This window comes from Passer domesticus, chromosome 16 (genome assembly GCF_036417665.1).
Source record: "Passer domesticus isolate bPasDom1 chromosome 16, bPasDom1.hap1, whole genome shotgun sequence".
In the NCBI taxonomy this organism is placed as follows: domain Eukaryota; kingdom Metazoa; phylum Chordata; class Aves; order Passeriformes; family Passeridae; genus Passer; species Passer domesticus.
The window spans coordinates 8800078-8815484 of record NC_087489.1 but is presented as its reverse complement, the minus strand read 5'-3'; the positions used below and the strand labels follow the sequence as shown (position 1 = coordinate 8815484).

The 15407-nt window shown below is 55.5% G+C and overlaps 1 protein-coding gene across 4 annotated transcripts in view; it reads left to right on the top strand.

Moving 5' to 3' along the window:
- The window catches only part of ZNF512B (zinc finger protein 512B), a 29936-nt gene extending 15008 nt beyond the window's left edge, over positions 1-14928 (top strand). For all 4 annotated transcript variants that reach the window (XM_064391847.1, XM_064391848.1, XM_064391846.1 and 1 more), the window contains 6 exons: positions 311-598; positions 1151-1342; positions 7555-7656; positions 8646-8708; positions 10697-10795; positions 11165-14928. In XM_064391847.1, the coding sequence (XP_064247917.1) occupies positions 311-598; positions 1151-1342; positions 7555-7656; positions 8646-8708; positions 10697-10795; positions 11165-11458 (1038 nt within the window). In that variant the 3' untranslated portion in view covers positions 11459-14928. The remainder of the gene's footprint in view (positions 1-310; positions 599-1150; positions 1343-7554; positions 7657-8645; positions 8709-10696; positions 10796-11164) is intronic.
- Positions 14929-15407: the final 479 nt, after the last annotated feature.

The following is a 15407-nucleotide window of genomic DNA, read 5'->3' as shown; positions in this document are numbered from 1 at the left end:
CTGCAGGCAGAGCCTCCCCAGTGCCTTCCCCTCCTGCTGCCTGCTGTGTGTCTGTCCAGACAGCTCTGTCCGTGTGTTGGGGCAGGGAATGCCGGGGCAGGGACAGCTCCTCCATCCCCCCAGGGCATTGTCTGTTGTGCCTGTGCCTGGCTCTTCGGGAACTGTCAAAGTCCCCAGCATTTGGACAGAGGGGGTTGGCAGAGCTGCTCTTCAGAGTGGGTTCCTCGGAAATGTTCCTCCTCAACATTTTCAACGTAGCCATGTGAAGTCCCAACCCTCCTTAACCCTCCCCTTCTCCCCATCTCCATAGGGTTGTGTGGCCAACTTCTCCAGCCTGATGGGCTACCAGTACCACCAGAAGCGGTGTGGCAAGCAGCTTGCCGAGGCTGACAAGCCCGTGTTCAGCTGCCCACACTGTGGCAAGAAGTACAAATCCAAGGCTGGCCACGACTATCACGTGCGGTCAGAACACACGGCCTCGGTGAGCCCCCCGGAGGCCTCGGCAGCCCGAGGAGAGGGGCCATCCCCCCCCGGGGGGGACTGCAGAGCTGCGGAGCCCCCGGGCAGGACAGAGCCGGGCAGGGCCGGGCCGGGCAAGGCAGGTGCAGACGTCGGGCCGGTGTTGTTTTCTCCCTCAAATCGCCATGCGTGTGTGTTGTACCGTGCAGTGTTGGGGGAACAGGGTACACCCTCCTCCACCCCTCCAAAAATGCTGTTTTATGGGAGTGGTCAGCAGGATTCCCTTTCCCCAGTGCCCACAGGGCTTTGCTCCAGCCCACCCTGCATCTATGCTGTGCAGGAAAAAAAAAACAGACCCCGGGCCGCTCCCTCACAAGCGCCGGCTGCTTGCCAGTGCTGGGGTGGCAGGATCTGTCCCTGGGGAGCATCCCTTTCTGTTCTGTTGATCCCTAGTGACAGTGCATCCGACACTAATCACTCCCTAAATCTAATAACTGGAGACATTTATACACATGGGAGCACGGAGGGACACAGTCTGTGGCTGCTGCTGGGCTGAGGGAGGTGGGTGCTCCCCTTGCTCCCATGCTCCAGTGCAGAGGCACAAAGCAAGACTGGAAACACACAGCCCAAATCCCAGCATCCCCTTCCTTGTTCTCTTGTCTTGCCCTCGCTGACTCTGTCTCTCTTGCAGCCTCCGGAGGAGCCAGAGGTGAAGGTGGAGCCTGGTCCTGTAGAAGATTTTGAGAGGACCCCGAGCGGCCGCATCCGCCGGACGTCGGCCCAGGTAGCTGTCTTCCACCTCCAGGAGATAGCAGAGGATGAGCTGGCCAGGGACTGGACCAAAAGGAGGATGAAGGATGACCTGGTGCCTGAAACAAAGCGGGTGAGCAGCCTTTAGTTCTCCTTTTGGTTCTGCACTGGCTGTACACGGAGATTCCAGGATTTTAGCCTGGCTCCAGCTGTACACAGAGATTCCAGGATTGCAGCCTGGCCCCAGCTGTTTGAGGGCTCACGTCTCACTTGCTGTGCCTTAATTAGCTGTGATGGCAGATTTATTGCTGAAGAGCCCACCCAGCGCAGGCTGAGCCGCTGTGGTCTGGAGGCTCCCAGCAGCAGGCAGCTGTGCCCTTTGCAGGAAGAGGTAAAGCACTGGGAAGAGATCAAGGTCTGGCCCCGAGAGTGTTGGGGTGGGAGGTCATTTCTGGTCCATGCTGAGCAGGGAAGTAGAGGCTGGCAGCCAAGAGGAGCACATGAAGGGAGCAGATCAGATCTAAAACCATCTTCTTGCGCTGTCAGAGAGCAAAGATGCCCCAGGCAGAATTCCTTCCCTTCCTGTCCCTTTCTTAACTTCTGGGAGATGCTTTCCTGGAGGTAAAAGGCCTGCAGCACCCCAGAGCAGTGCTGCTGGGAGCAGAGGAAGGCAGTGAGTGGAGACAGGACTGAGTCCCCCAAGCTCCAGCAGCAGTGCTGCGGGGTTTACACAGGGCCCCAAAGGCTTGAGCTTTTTGTAGTCATTGGAGTGAGCACACATTAAACCAAACCTCCCTTCTGCCTGTGGGAGGACATGATTATTCCTGGGGGTGTACTAAAGCTGAAATTCCCTCCAGGTATGCTCCTTCTGGACTGTAAAAGGAATGAAACAGCAGTAAATCATAAACCCTTTCAGTGTAAAGGGGAAAAAAGAGAGGGAATAGGAGTTCTTTTTGTTTGCCAGGACTCAATGCAGAGTCTTTGCACGAGGTGCAGCCTATTTCCTGAGCAAGTGACTCTGCAGGTAGGTGCCAGGCCTGTTCCCTGCTCTGAAGAATTGGCCATCTCTTATCCAGTGCTCTAAAATTCACTCTGGCAAGATACTGGGCCCATTGCAAAGATGAAAGTGAGGATCAGAGGGCATGAGGAGAATGTGAACAGTCCCAGCCCACAGGATCTGCCCCAAGCCCAAGTCTCAGAGCCAGCTTGGAGAAGTGATGGTGGTCACCCCAGGAAAAGGGGTGGCAGGAGAGCAGAGCTTGCACCAAAATGCCTTCCTGCTCCCACAGGCTGTCCTGGCACCTGTGTGTGCTCAGCAGAAGTGCCACCATGGTCCTGCAGAGACCCAGCTAAGCCTGGCTCACCTCTGGTCTGCATGTGGTGGACAGCTGGAAAACCAGCACAGAAACAAACTAGCAGGTTCTTTACCCCCGTTGGCATCCCAGTGAAGCACTGGCACAGAAAGGGATCCAGCTGCAGCACTGCTATCCACCTTGAGGCAGAGCTGAGCATTTCAGGGCCAGAACTGCTTGCAAACGTTTTATTTCCCCAGTGCTTGGTGTAGCCATTGTTGGTTTCCAGATGACTTCAGCTGCAATGCATTAATAACTTTTAAAAAACAAGCCCAAAGTAGCTGTTTCATTTCAGATACTGTGGGAGAAGAGGTGTGCTACTCTCTTTTCCTCTCTCCTGTCTCAGCTCTTGCATTCTTCTCTTTCCACTTGGAATTGTTCCCTTTACTCATGGCTTTGGGTATTTTCATTTTGAATTGAGGGAGCAGCCAGGACCCCAGGCCTGGACCAGGGGCAGATGCTCGGGCTGACAAAGGCATCATAAAGGTCCCAGCACTGGCGTAATTTCTCCATGAAGTGCTGGTGGGCTTTTTTAATGAGACATTTCTTGTGTTCAGAGTCTGATTGTTCAAGTTTAACTGAGCTCCATCTCAGTGGTAAAAGGAAAGAATTGCTGTGAGGCTGGCAGAAGCAGTTTTGCATTAAAGATGGGAAAGGGGGGAATTGGATCAGCTCCCAGATGGCTCTTGAGTTGGAGGATCAAGAGACCTCAGGCCCTGCATGAAATCCCACATGGATTTTGGAGGAAGTCAGTGTAGTGGGTGAATCCGTGCGTGTGCCTGTGGGTACGTCTTGCAGTGACTGTCACGTTCCCTTGACAACACTTTATAATCTGTTCAGTCTATGACATTTTTTCTTGATGAGCGTTGCTGGGAGGAGGTGGGAGGCAGGTTCTGCCCAGGCAGGCTGGTGGGAGCTTGCTGACTTCAGCACGCTCTGAGCTGCTCTGCTCAGCCACGGTTTGCATTGCTCAGGAACTGCTTTGCCTTTATAAGTTGGTTCAGTTCAGGGTGTAGAAAGAGACTTCCCAGCAAGTGCCCAATTTGACCTCATTACAGCCCTAAAACAGAGCTGCCTGTGGGACAGCCTTGTGCCACATGGGAGGCTCAGAGCAGCCATGGCATCCCCATGCCACCACCCCACCAAGCACGTGTGGTGGCTCTCCCTGAGGGAACTGCCATCCCAGAGCCACTGAAGCATCAGGAAGATAAACACCAGTTCACCTTGACCAGGGCACTGGGACTGGTGGGAACTGATGGAATTCCCAGAAAAGCCACCACACCAGCACCTCTACTTCCCCCTGAGTCATGCCCAGCCGTGGGGAGTACACTGCTGGGCCTGCAGACTGGACGTGGAAAGAAGTGGGATGTCAGGGATCAGCAGCAGCAGATGGCAGCTGCTCCTTCCCCTTTTCAGCAAGCCCTAGGGATTTCCAGGATTCCAGAGGGACAGATGCTTCCCAGCTCAGGTCTATAGCCAGAGGTGGATGGATACACCCAAACTTGCTGCAGCACAGAACAAGCTCCATCCCTGAACACTCCAGTTCCCCACCATGGTCCCAGCAGTCAGTGTTGATTTCAAGGAAGCTGATGAAGAAAGCCACCCCTCTCCATCCCTTTTCCAGGCAGCAGAACCTTTTCCCAGGGGAAGGCACAAGCTGCTGGGACAGGGGGGTTCTCAGCCTCTCGGCAGGAACAGCCCCACTGCAGCCCCTGCTCTGTGGCCACGTGGAGCCGGTCCCAGCCGGGGAGAGGGATGCTGGGTTTGGATCCCGTTGGTGGCCTGTGGTGGGATGCGTTTGCCTTTCCCGGGAGGATGGATTCCTTCACACCAAAGCAATGGCATCAGAATAAACGATTGCTGCTCGATCCCAGGCCCCGCGCTGCCTTCGGTCTCTGCTAACCAAATCCAGCATTTCTAAATATACACTGGAGTCTTATTTTCTCGCTCCGATCTTTATTTGCCTCCAGATAAGCTGAAACAGATGGGGTGTTTCACAACAGCCGCTTGCTGGGGATGTCAGATGGGGAAGGGCACACCCCTGCTGCTTTTCTGGGAAAAATCCCCTCTGCAGAAGCTCCATGAGGATGATGCCGACCCTCCTCTGGCCTTTGCTGGGGCTGTCGCCCTGCCCATGAGCAGCATTGAGGCTGCAGGTTCCCAGCTCATGGCAGTGGGCTCTGGGATGTAATGGGGGATGAGAAACAACCTCCTTGAGCAGGGGGAAGAGGCATCTAAGAGGCGGAAGGGGAGAAAATGCTGTGGATGTTCCACTGTTTCAGAGTGTGACACTTTCTTGGTAGAGCTTGAGGTGGGGTTCCTTGCTTCAAGGTGCTGGAGGTTGTGGTGGGCTCCTGCAGCCCAGGCAGGAGCTGTGCCACACAGGGAGGGATGCAGAGCTCCACTGTGGGATATGTGGACACTCTATTTGCCTCCCCACAGCTCGGGGTCTCAGTGTCAATAGGTACAGCCATGGAGTCTGCCCATCCCTGTGGAGTCTGGTGCCGTGGGGTGCCAGGGATCTGGAGCAAGGGGCAGCCGTAGGCCAGTCATAAAGCTAAAGGGGAAAAGTCATCTCCAGGCTTGAGGTTTTATACTGGAACCAGGATAAATTCCAGAGCAGAAGAGGCTGGCTTGAGTTTGTCCCCCAAAACAATGGCCCTGCATGCAGGCAGGAGCCAGGCTGAGCCCTGCAGACTCAGGGCACTGTGGGCCAAACCGGATCCCAGCTCCAGCTGTGGGGCCGAGTCCATCCTTCCTCCCCTTGCTCAGCAGACCCTCCAGTGGGACCTGGCTGCTGCCCAGCACCCCTGGGTGCATTTTGCCTTCACAGCATCACCCACAACTTCCACAGGATGAAGGGGGAACTGTACCTTGTGCTGGGGACTTGGTGAGGCTTCAGGGGTGCTTGTCAGCTGAGACAAGCCTGAGACCATCCTGCATGGTTCTCATTTACTGTGATATATTTTGGGGAAGGGGAGAGCTGTCTAGGGAGCAGGGAGGATTGAAATATGAAAGTTAATTAAATAAAACCGTCAGTCAAAGGAAACAAACCTTCCCAGCCCAGCATCCTTCGACTGTTCAGAAGAGATGGGTTGTAGCCAAAACCAGTTGTAGTCGTTTAATGATTTGGCCATGAAAATTTTCACTTACAGGCTGTTTGAGGAAAATAAATGGAAAAGAAAAAAAAATATAAAATATTCCATGCCTGGGGCTCCCTCTTAATAGAGACATAAAGATGACTTTGACATTCCCAGAACCGCAGCGCCCTGGGAAGACATGGGATTTGCATGTTATTGTGCTGTTGGAGGAGAGCAGGGAGGGATTTTTCTCTGGAGTGGGAAAGCAGAGCAGCAGAGTCCACATCTCTGAACATCCCCCCTCGCCTCCTCCCCGGGGACACGCGGAGGGAGAGGTTGTTGCTGGGGCTGTGTGCGGTTACCGTTAATGTCTGCTCATTCATGGGATTGATTGGGTTTTAATTATGGAGGCTGTTTGGCATCCTGGCTCTCAGTATCAATGGCAGAAAGGGACTCCTGTGTTCTACCCTGGAGGTGGCATTGCCTTCCCTGGGCTGGGGACCAAGCTCTTGGTAGATGCACCATCCCAGAGCTTCAAAGAGCTCTGCTGGCATCTCCCCCAGCCGCGAAGCACGACAGAATTGCAGCCCTGGGGCTCGGGGGAGTTTTCCACATCCACATCCGTCCTTAGCAGTGTTCACAGCGCTGTTGTTTCGCAAGGCCCTGTGCCCCTGCCCCTCACATGGAGCCCAGTGCTCCCTGACCCAGCCGTGCCCTGCCACGTGCCAAGGGGAAGGCAGCAGGGGCACATGGATCACTTCAATTTGGGCAGAAAGGAGGGGCTGGCATCTGAGCCTTCAACATCCTGAGCTTCCCTTTGCAGGGAGGTTTGGGAACAGCTGGGGCGAGCTGGCCAAATGCAGATTTGCAGCTTTATCAGCATGTTCAGGAAAAGTCACAGCTGGAAAAGAAATCCAGCCAGCTTCCTTCTGCCTCCACACCACCAGCTCCAGGGCCTCAGGGAATGTTTGGCCTGGGTTTGCACCTCTGCAAGCACCTTGTGGCTGTTCATCCTCTCCATCCAGCATGGATGAAGGGATGCAGTTGCATCCCGTGCTCAGAGGTGCCCATGGAGAGTGGCAGGTGCTCAGGTACCCACACCTGCACTGTGCCATCTGTGGGCTCACCCAGCATTGCTCCCACTTGGAAGGTCTGGGGCTAAGAACCAAAACAACATCCCCTGGCTCTAGCAGAGCTCACCAGGCTGGGCTGGCAGTTGTGCTGGTGTGGTTGTGCAGCCCGGTGTCCCCTGCAGACCTTGGCACAGTGGCTCAGTGTCATGCTGGGAGCAGCCCTGCAGGTAGGGCCAGGCACAGTGGCTGGGAGGCCCGGAGGTGCCTGGAGCTGCCACAGCTGCCTTGGCTTGTGCTGAGCAGGCAGAACTGGAGTTGGGAAGGCCAGCCTGCTATGCTAACCCTCAAAGTCGCTAATAAAGCGCTAATTAAAAGCACTTGGAAGGAGCAGCCCTGCCAGAAGGAGAGGCAGAGACACAAGAGCCTCTCATTGTTTAACGGGTTGTGCCCATTCATGCATGGAAGGCAGCCATGGAGGCTCCTGGCCCCTCTGCCCAGTGTGCAGGGTTGTTTATTCCCCTGGTTATAAAACACAGGAGAAAGGCTGTGCCAACACCATGCACCAAAAACTCCAGGTCCAGTCCTGGCCCTTGGGCATGGACCCGGGAGCAAGAGCCTCTCCTCTCCTGTTTGCCAGGGACTCCTCGCTGGTGGCAGGGCAGTGGGCAGAGCCACCTCCCTGCTCTGCGGTGCCCAGGGGGGGAATGGCATCCCAGGAAGCCTCCCAAGTAGTTTTCAGCTCCTGTTCGCTTTGGAGCAGGGCAAGACCCATGTGAAGAGGCAGGACTGTGGACTGGGCTGGGGTGTGCAGCTCTGCTAATCAACTGCTATTGTTCACAGCTCAACTACACCCGGCCAGGGCTTCCAAAGCTCAATCCCAGGCTGCTGGAAAACTGGAAGAATGAAGTGAAGGAGAAGGGCCGCATCAACTGTCCTAACAACGTAAGGATTGCCTGTTCTTCTGTGGGCTGGCTGGTCTCCATCTGCAGGAGGAAGGGGGAGTTTTTGGGGCAGAAACCCACCAAAAATGGTTCTTGTTGAGCCCCTGATCACAGTGATGCTCAGACACTCATTTCACCTCCTTTCCCTGAGCTTGCTGCTGTGTCTGGTAAAAGCATGTCCCACTTTTGTGATCCTCCTTGTGTGCTCAAGCCACCAGGCTTGGGGACAGGGCCACCCTTGGGCTGATGGTGCAGCATTGCCCAATTTGAGCTCTGGAGCTGCCTTTGGGAAGCTCCCAAGATCCTGACAGGGTGAAGACTGCACATCCTGCACAGCTTTTTGATGCAGAGAACCTGTTTTTCCTAAGTGAAGATAGATTTAAGCCAAGCTTTTTAAAGCCCTGTGACAAGCACAGACCTCAGGGCATGGTGCGTGTGCCTCATCTCCCTGTGAAACACAGCCCTGGCCCGAGCTGACAGAGAGGTGAACCCCACCCTGGTGCTGAGCCTGGATTTATCGTCCCAAACAAAGCCTTGCTAATGGGAGTTCTGAAGGAGGCAGTTCCCACAAGGCCAGGGGAGCGGGGCTGGCTAATTAATGTCATACACAGGCACTTGGAAAAGACGTTGCTCAGAAACTGGTCATGCTGCTGCCTGGGTGATTTCTCCTCTCCGTTAAGCCTCTGCTGTGGCTCCAAGAGCTCCTGTAGCCCAGCAGGACCTCCCGACAGCTCACAAATGTAGATTTTCCACGGAGACATTTAGGGGAGACGTTTTTCAGCCCGTTGCAGAGGGATGTGGCCACATGACTCCCATTAGCACTAATGGGAAACGTGTGACCAGAGCCCTGGGCGCCTCACAGAGCATTAACCTCACACTGCTCAGCCTGGACCGGTGGCCGTGCTGGCTCAGCAGGCTCCTGGCCACAGCTCAGAGGAAGGCAGGGGATGAGGGGGATCATGTCTAACCCTGCTTTGTTTTTTCCTGCAGTGCTGTGAAGCCATTTACTCCAGTGTCTCGGGGCTGAAAGCTCACCTGGCCAACTGCAACAAGGTAGGTCCTGCTTTTTACACCCTTTTCTCAGAGGTGGCTTTGATGTTGGGTTTTCTCTTCCCCCCCCCCCCAGTTGGTTTGGAAAGGAACAAGGCAAGGGACAGTGGCACACATTAAAGGATGGTGGCTGCTGGAGGTGTGACTGGCAGTGCTGCTCCATATGAGTTGTCACCAGAGAGATGGAGGCAGAGAGGCTCGAGCTGAGTAGATGAGTTGGAGGGGATGTAGCTGCTACTCCAGTTATAGAGAAGAGGTCCCACAACACAGGCTTCTCACCCAAGCCCAGACCTCTGACACACAAAGTGTCACAGGGAGCTCCAGACACACTCAGACCCACAGCAGAGGGTCTAAGTCCTCCTGCCTCATGTCCTCCTGTCCCACAGCAGCCCCTGCCCAGCTGGTCCCTGCAGCCTTGGTGTCATTCACAAGCCCTTGGCTAAGCAGCATGGCCAGCATGTCACACAACCACACATCAGCCACAGCAGCTCAGAGCCAAGGAGCTGGGTGCTGGAAACTGAATGTTTCCTGAGGTAGGTGGGAATCAGGAGTCTTCCTCCATCAATTTGGGCAGCCCTAGAGCCCCTCTGGAAGCCCAGCTGGAGGGATGCTGGTGTGGTGCCTCCTGGGATGAGCTGAGTCTGGAAGAGGCAGCTGGTCCATGCAGAGAGCAGTGCCCTCCCCCTGGATGGATGGAGCAGCCCTGAGCTCCAGTGCCCTGCAGCTGCCCCAGGGGAGGGATCAGGAGCTCTGTGTAGGTCCCTCAAATTGGAACCAAGTTAAGAGCTGCCAAAGCTTTATACCCTGAAACATTTCCAGCTGCAGCTTCCATTGAATGGAGCTTCCAGGAGGCAGCTCCAATACATACCCTGTGGTTATTAAAAACACCAACTCCTGCACTCCTCCAGCGCTAGCTGGAACAGCAGCCCTTAATGAGATCATTTAGAAAATGGGCTGCAGAGATCCGGTAGGAGAAGCTGGATTTATGCAGGATAAAAGAGCAAACACAGAAGACTAGGACAGTTCCTTCTCTGAGAGAAAATAGAGCTGGTTTCTGGTTGGTTCCATGCACAGGAAGCAGCCAGGATCTGCATGGACATTTCCATGAACCACAGGGCTGCACCCTCTGGATCTGGCACAGCTGGGGCAGTCAGCAGTGGGAAGTTGCTCTGCAACCCCCACATGCCATCAGCAGGATTCTTCCCCTTAAGGGAGAGGATTTACTTTGAATACGTGTGCCAACAAATTTGGCATAAATAAATCACAGCCCCTCCAGAGCTGGTCTGTGATTCCCACTGTAAAATTCTGCAGAACTGGTTGCAATAGACAGAGCCTTAGCGAGAGCAGAGGGAGCACCCCATCCTCAGCAGGGTTTGATGCACCAGGATTATTTTGCACAAGGATTCCTGAAGCCAGGCCTGTCCTCTCCCGAAATGAAAGAGCTGTCTAACTCAAAATTTACAGCAATGGAGAAATTCCCAGGGAGGAAATATATGGCCCAGAGGGGCCCATCCATAACCCCCTCGTCAATAGAGAGCACATTATCTCCCACGTGCCGTGACCTGCAGCAGAGCCAGGAGATCTGTCATCCCACCAGGGCGCTGGTGACAGGAATCCAGCACTCACCCTGGCTCTTTGACAATGTAACAGGAAAATTAGGTGAGTGTTGGACATAAATCTGATGGTGGCTCAGTCCTAGGGGATCACAGATCTGCTGATAGCGAGGACACAGGGCGATGGCCCCATCACCTGATGGTGGGGACACACAGGCAGCAGCACAAGTGGCATGGCCTGAAACTCAGAAAGAGGATGTGGCTGTGAGCTCCTGGCCCAGCACCGAGACTGGCAGAGATCTGCTGGTTCAGACATGCGTGTCTGACCAGCTGTGTGTGTTTATTTGGTGTCACTTTGAGGTCACGGGAGGGTCAGGGCCAGGGGAGGGCCACCCCTTGGGGCGCTTTGGGCTCTGCAGGAGCTGCTGTGTCTTGCAGGGGGACCACTCAGTGGGCAAGTACCGCTGCCTCCTGTGCCAGAAGGAGTTCAGCTCCGAGAGTGGCGTCAAGTACCACATCATCAAGGCTCACTCGGAGGTAAGGAAGCAGCTGGAGCTGGGCTGGACTGCTCCCTGCTCTGAGACGGGCACCCTTGGGCTGTCCCTTTCCATCCATCCATCCATCCATCCATCCATCCATCCATCCATCCATCCATCCACGTCAGTTAAGAGCAGAGCTGAGTAGCAGCTCCCAGTCAGCCTGGGGGGTTCTTCCCTGTCCCCTTGGTGTCCCTGACACCGCCAGGCTCATTGCAGCAGCTCAGCACCGAGCAGTTTGACCTCAGAGAGGTGATGCCCATGGGGTGAGGGGTGGGCCAGGCTCGGGGTGTGTGTGCTGGTGCTGGTTCCTGTGCCAGTGCCTGCCCCCAGGACTGTCACTAACCCCCGTGTCACCCCACGGACACAGAACTGGTTCCGAACCTCCTCAGAGGCCAGCCGGAAAAAGAAAAACAGGGAACAGCTTTCTTCCAGCAAAGAGGAGAAAAAGAAAAGCACAAACGGGAAGAAAAGGGGGAGAAAACCCAAGGAGAGGCCTCCGGAAATGTCCCCAAAGGGCAGAGAGAGCGTGGCAGCAAAGACTAATCACAAGAAAAGCCTCGAGCACTGGGAAGGCTCCCGGGGCAGCCCCAAGGGGGACGAGCTCGCCCTCAAGCCCCCGAGCCAGCGGAAGGGAGGAGCCAGCAAGATGCCCGAGAAATGAGCAGCTCAGAGACTCGTCTCCGAGGATTCGTTTACAGCCCAGGGTAACAGGGTGGGGGTCTCTCCCAGTTTTATGTCCCTTCCTCCCCATCCCACCTCCTCTTGCCCCACCCTCCTCTCACCCTCTTTTTACAAAAAGAAAGGAAAAAAAAAAAGGAAAAAAAAAAAAGAGACAGAAAATACCAGTTAACCACTTTAAACAAATCACGGACCTTGTTTCACACTGGAAAACAAACAGGATCAAGGAAGCTGGAACGTTCTCCACCCCCTGCCCGTGTACATACCCCTCGGTGGGGCCCCGCTGCCCCTGGTTCCCCTCCCTGTGCCCACCTGGTGACGCTTGAGCGAAAGAGAAGTGCAATAGCAGCGGGGTCCGTGGACCTCCCCAGCGGCTCCGGGGGAGCTGCCCCACTGCCCGGCGGCTCCCAGCTCCGGGGTGATGTTCCAAAGATGTTTGACCCGGTCGGTGGGGCGGGGGGTCCGGCAGAGGATGCTGCGGTGGGTGGAGGGGAAGGTGCGGGGCAGGGAGCGGCTCTGGGGGCTCAGCAGGGTTTGTGTGCGAGGTGGGGCACGGGCAGAGCAGGGAGCAGAGCAGGAGAGGGGGTGCTCTGCAGCTGGGCAGGCTGGAGGGTTTAATGGAAAGTTGTGGAAATGCTGTGGGCACCATGGAGAGCGGCAGTGCAGCCGTGGAGGGGGTGCAGCGAGGGAGCTGTACATCCGTGCTTGGGTTGTGTTTGCCGGGCCTGGGGTGCTGTGATGGCAGAGACACGATGGTAGTGCCAGGGTCAGGGGGAGAGGGCAGACACCGAGCTGCCCCCCAGCCTGGGGGCATCCAAGGGTGATTCAGGGTCCCACTGTGCTCCATCCCAACGGTGCCGATCCCCCAGCAGGGAGGAATGGAGTCTTGGTTCCCCAGCTGTGGCCACAGGAGGTGTGTAACAGGGACAGGGGCAGCATCGAGAGACAATCATGGGTCCTGCTGTAGGATGAGCCCAGTTGCTGCCCATGCACCTCACATTCCCCTTGTCCTTTCGGGCTGGGACCCACCATAGGAGGAGTCTCTACTTCCAAAGATGCATTTGAGCCCCTGACCACCCTCCTGAGGGTGGCAGATCCCTTTGGTGCCATCCCTGCTTGTGCTCTTCCCTGGAGCTCTTCTTTGCTCCCGTGCTGACCCTGTCATCACACCTTGCCGAGCCCGGGGGAGCCAGCCCTGGACCGGGATGTGCCCGTCTCCAGGCAAAACCAGGCTACCTCGGTCCTTGGGAAATGGGCACGTTTCCTCTCAGTAGCACAACAGAAAACTTTAAATTGATTTTTCCCCTATGCAGAGCCAGGAAAGAGGCATCAGAGGGGGAGCTTCTGCTTTTGCTTTAATCAGTTCAAACCTCAGTCCTCGCTTTCCTTCACTGCTCCTTGTCTCCCACCAGAGGCTCTGTATCTTTCCCTGCTGTGAGCAGCAGCTCAGTCACAGCTAACATCCTCCACTGCAGGTTATTCCAGCCAGGGAGGGGGGACAGTGGTGGCTGAAGCCAGGGTGGCTTCTCAGGGGGCCAGGGCTCCTGCTCTGTCCACAGCTCTGGCCCCTGGATCCACCCTCTGCATTGCCCAGCGAGCTGGGCACGTGCCTGAGGCTGTGAGGGAGCTGCCTGAGCATTGCTGGCTGCTGGGCCTCCAGGCAATTAGTGAGAAAGCTTAATTAGTCACTGCAGCTCAGCCTGGTCGCTGCTTGCACTTCATCAGATCATGTTTGGATGGTGTCACTGGGGTAGATCCTGCCTCCCTGGGGAACGGGGAGAGCTTTGGGAGCTGTAGGACAGCTTGGAACAGCTCACAGGCAGCAGCAGGAAGGGAAAGGCAGAGCTGTGGGCCTGGACTGAAATCTCTGTGAGGGTGCAGAGGGAGCCTCTGGATCCCAAAATCATGTCCTGCCATGGAGGGAAGCCCCCAGGAAAGCTCCATGTCCTGGCCTAGGGAAGGGAGATCTGGGTAGCCTGGCTTGCTGGCTTGGATGGTCACCACACAATCCTCACTGCCTCCCCTTGGGCATGCCCTGGGACTCTGTTCTCATTAACATGCAATTAATTGGCTTCTCATTGATTAAATTAACTGGCAGCACTGTGCTCCACAGGGGGAGAGCCCTGGGAGCTGCCCAGGGCAGGGTAGACGTGGGAAAGGGCCAGCTCAGGGGGTCATCGTGAGGTCCGGATCAAAATCCACCTCTGCTTCCATAATGAGTGTCTGGCAGGAGCAGGGACGGGAGCAGGGACAGCTGCAGTGGCCTCACAGAGTGACACCAGCCTGGAGGGGACCCCAGGGACCATCTGGGCTCTCAGGGCAGGCAGTCCTGCTGCTGGGGCTGTCCCTGTCACCCTCAGAGCACTCACAGCTCCAGTGAGGGCAGCACCATGGTCAGGAGGGAGTTTCTATGAGAAAGTGATATCTTCAGGGTTTTTTCCCCCCCAAAAAAGGTGTTTTCCCCACTTGTCATCACTCGGAGAGGAACATACTCCCCCCCACACACCTTCTCCATGAGACATCCTTTACTCTCCTGCTTGTCCAGGGAAGGTTCCAGAGCAATGCTGGGATCACCAGCACCTGCCAGTGCCACAACAGGTGAGCAGGCAGGGCCGAGTGACACCACAGTGGCACTGCTGGGGGCCAGCAGGTTGTGCCCCTCCAGGTGCTCCCAGTGAGGCAGTGCCAGAGGGAAAACCACCTTGATCCAGAGGGACAGGCAGAGGCTGTGGGACCAGATGGGGGACGAGTTGTCCTGTCCCCTTCCATCACTCATGGGATTTGGGGATTTTTTCATCCTGGGCACTGTGACACTGTGGTCCTGCACCTCCAGTGTTGGGGAAACCCACCATCCCATGTCCCCAAGGAAAGGGTTAAACCTCCATGGACTGCAGGCCTGTGGGAAGACCTCATGGAAAGCTTGGATTGTGGGGAACCCTTGGCACCAACACCTGCCCTGGTGAGGCTGGCTGTGCCACACCAGCTCTGGCCACAGTGGATGGAGCTGCCCAGACCTGGAGCATCTCCCACCCCCAGGAACCTTGAGAGCATTTTGTTCTTTTCTTTCTCTCCTCGTGACACCCATCCCACGGCATATCCGAATGTTTCTCGTCGATGCCAGTTATTAGTGCATAAGTGTATTTTGGGGAAAAAATTAAAACAGGAAAAAAAAAACAAAAAAAAGGAAAAAAATTTTCAATTTATCACTTGTAACCATATATATAAATATATAAATATATATATTAAAAAGTGTTTATTTGCAAAAAATAAAATTGTTTTAACGGTAAACTATCTTATAATAAACTCCCGATTTGTGATGATCTGTTCTTTTGTTAATCATTGACAAATCCTCAGTTGGAGAGTACTGTCCGAGCAGCTCTGAGCAGCGCCCAGGCGCTCCCTGTACTGTATGTATGAAACAGCTGTATCGAATAAATGGTTATTGATTTTTTATTAGCACTGTCGGCACCGTTATTGGGAAGTTCGGTGGGTGGTTGGGCATGGGATCCAGGGGGTTTGGATTTGTCCTTCCTGCCAGTGGCTGAGAGGATTCCCCAGCTGGTGAGGATGGAGCCTGTGGTCACCAGCCATGGGGTGCCCCCAAAAACCGGAATGGGGAAGGTGAGGGCTGGTGGTGCTTGGCACAGCCAGCACTCCTGGTGCAGGGGGATCCCCAGTGCCCACAGCCCCACTCCCATGGTAGAAATCCCCCTAAAGCTGTTTCCAATCCGTCCCTCCCACCAGCAGCATCCAGCGTGTCCTGGCCCCAGGGGCCACATCCAGCCCAGGACCTCTCCTCCCTGGGGACTCTGCAGGACCCGGAGCCACCCCCCGGCTCTCCAGCGTGGGAATAAATCCTCTTCTGCTCCCTAATGGCTTTTTTGGCACCGAACCCAAGGCAGGGACGGATTTGGAGTGACCTCGCTGCTGGC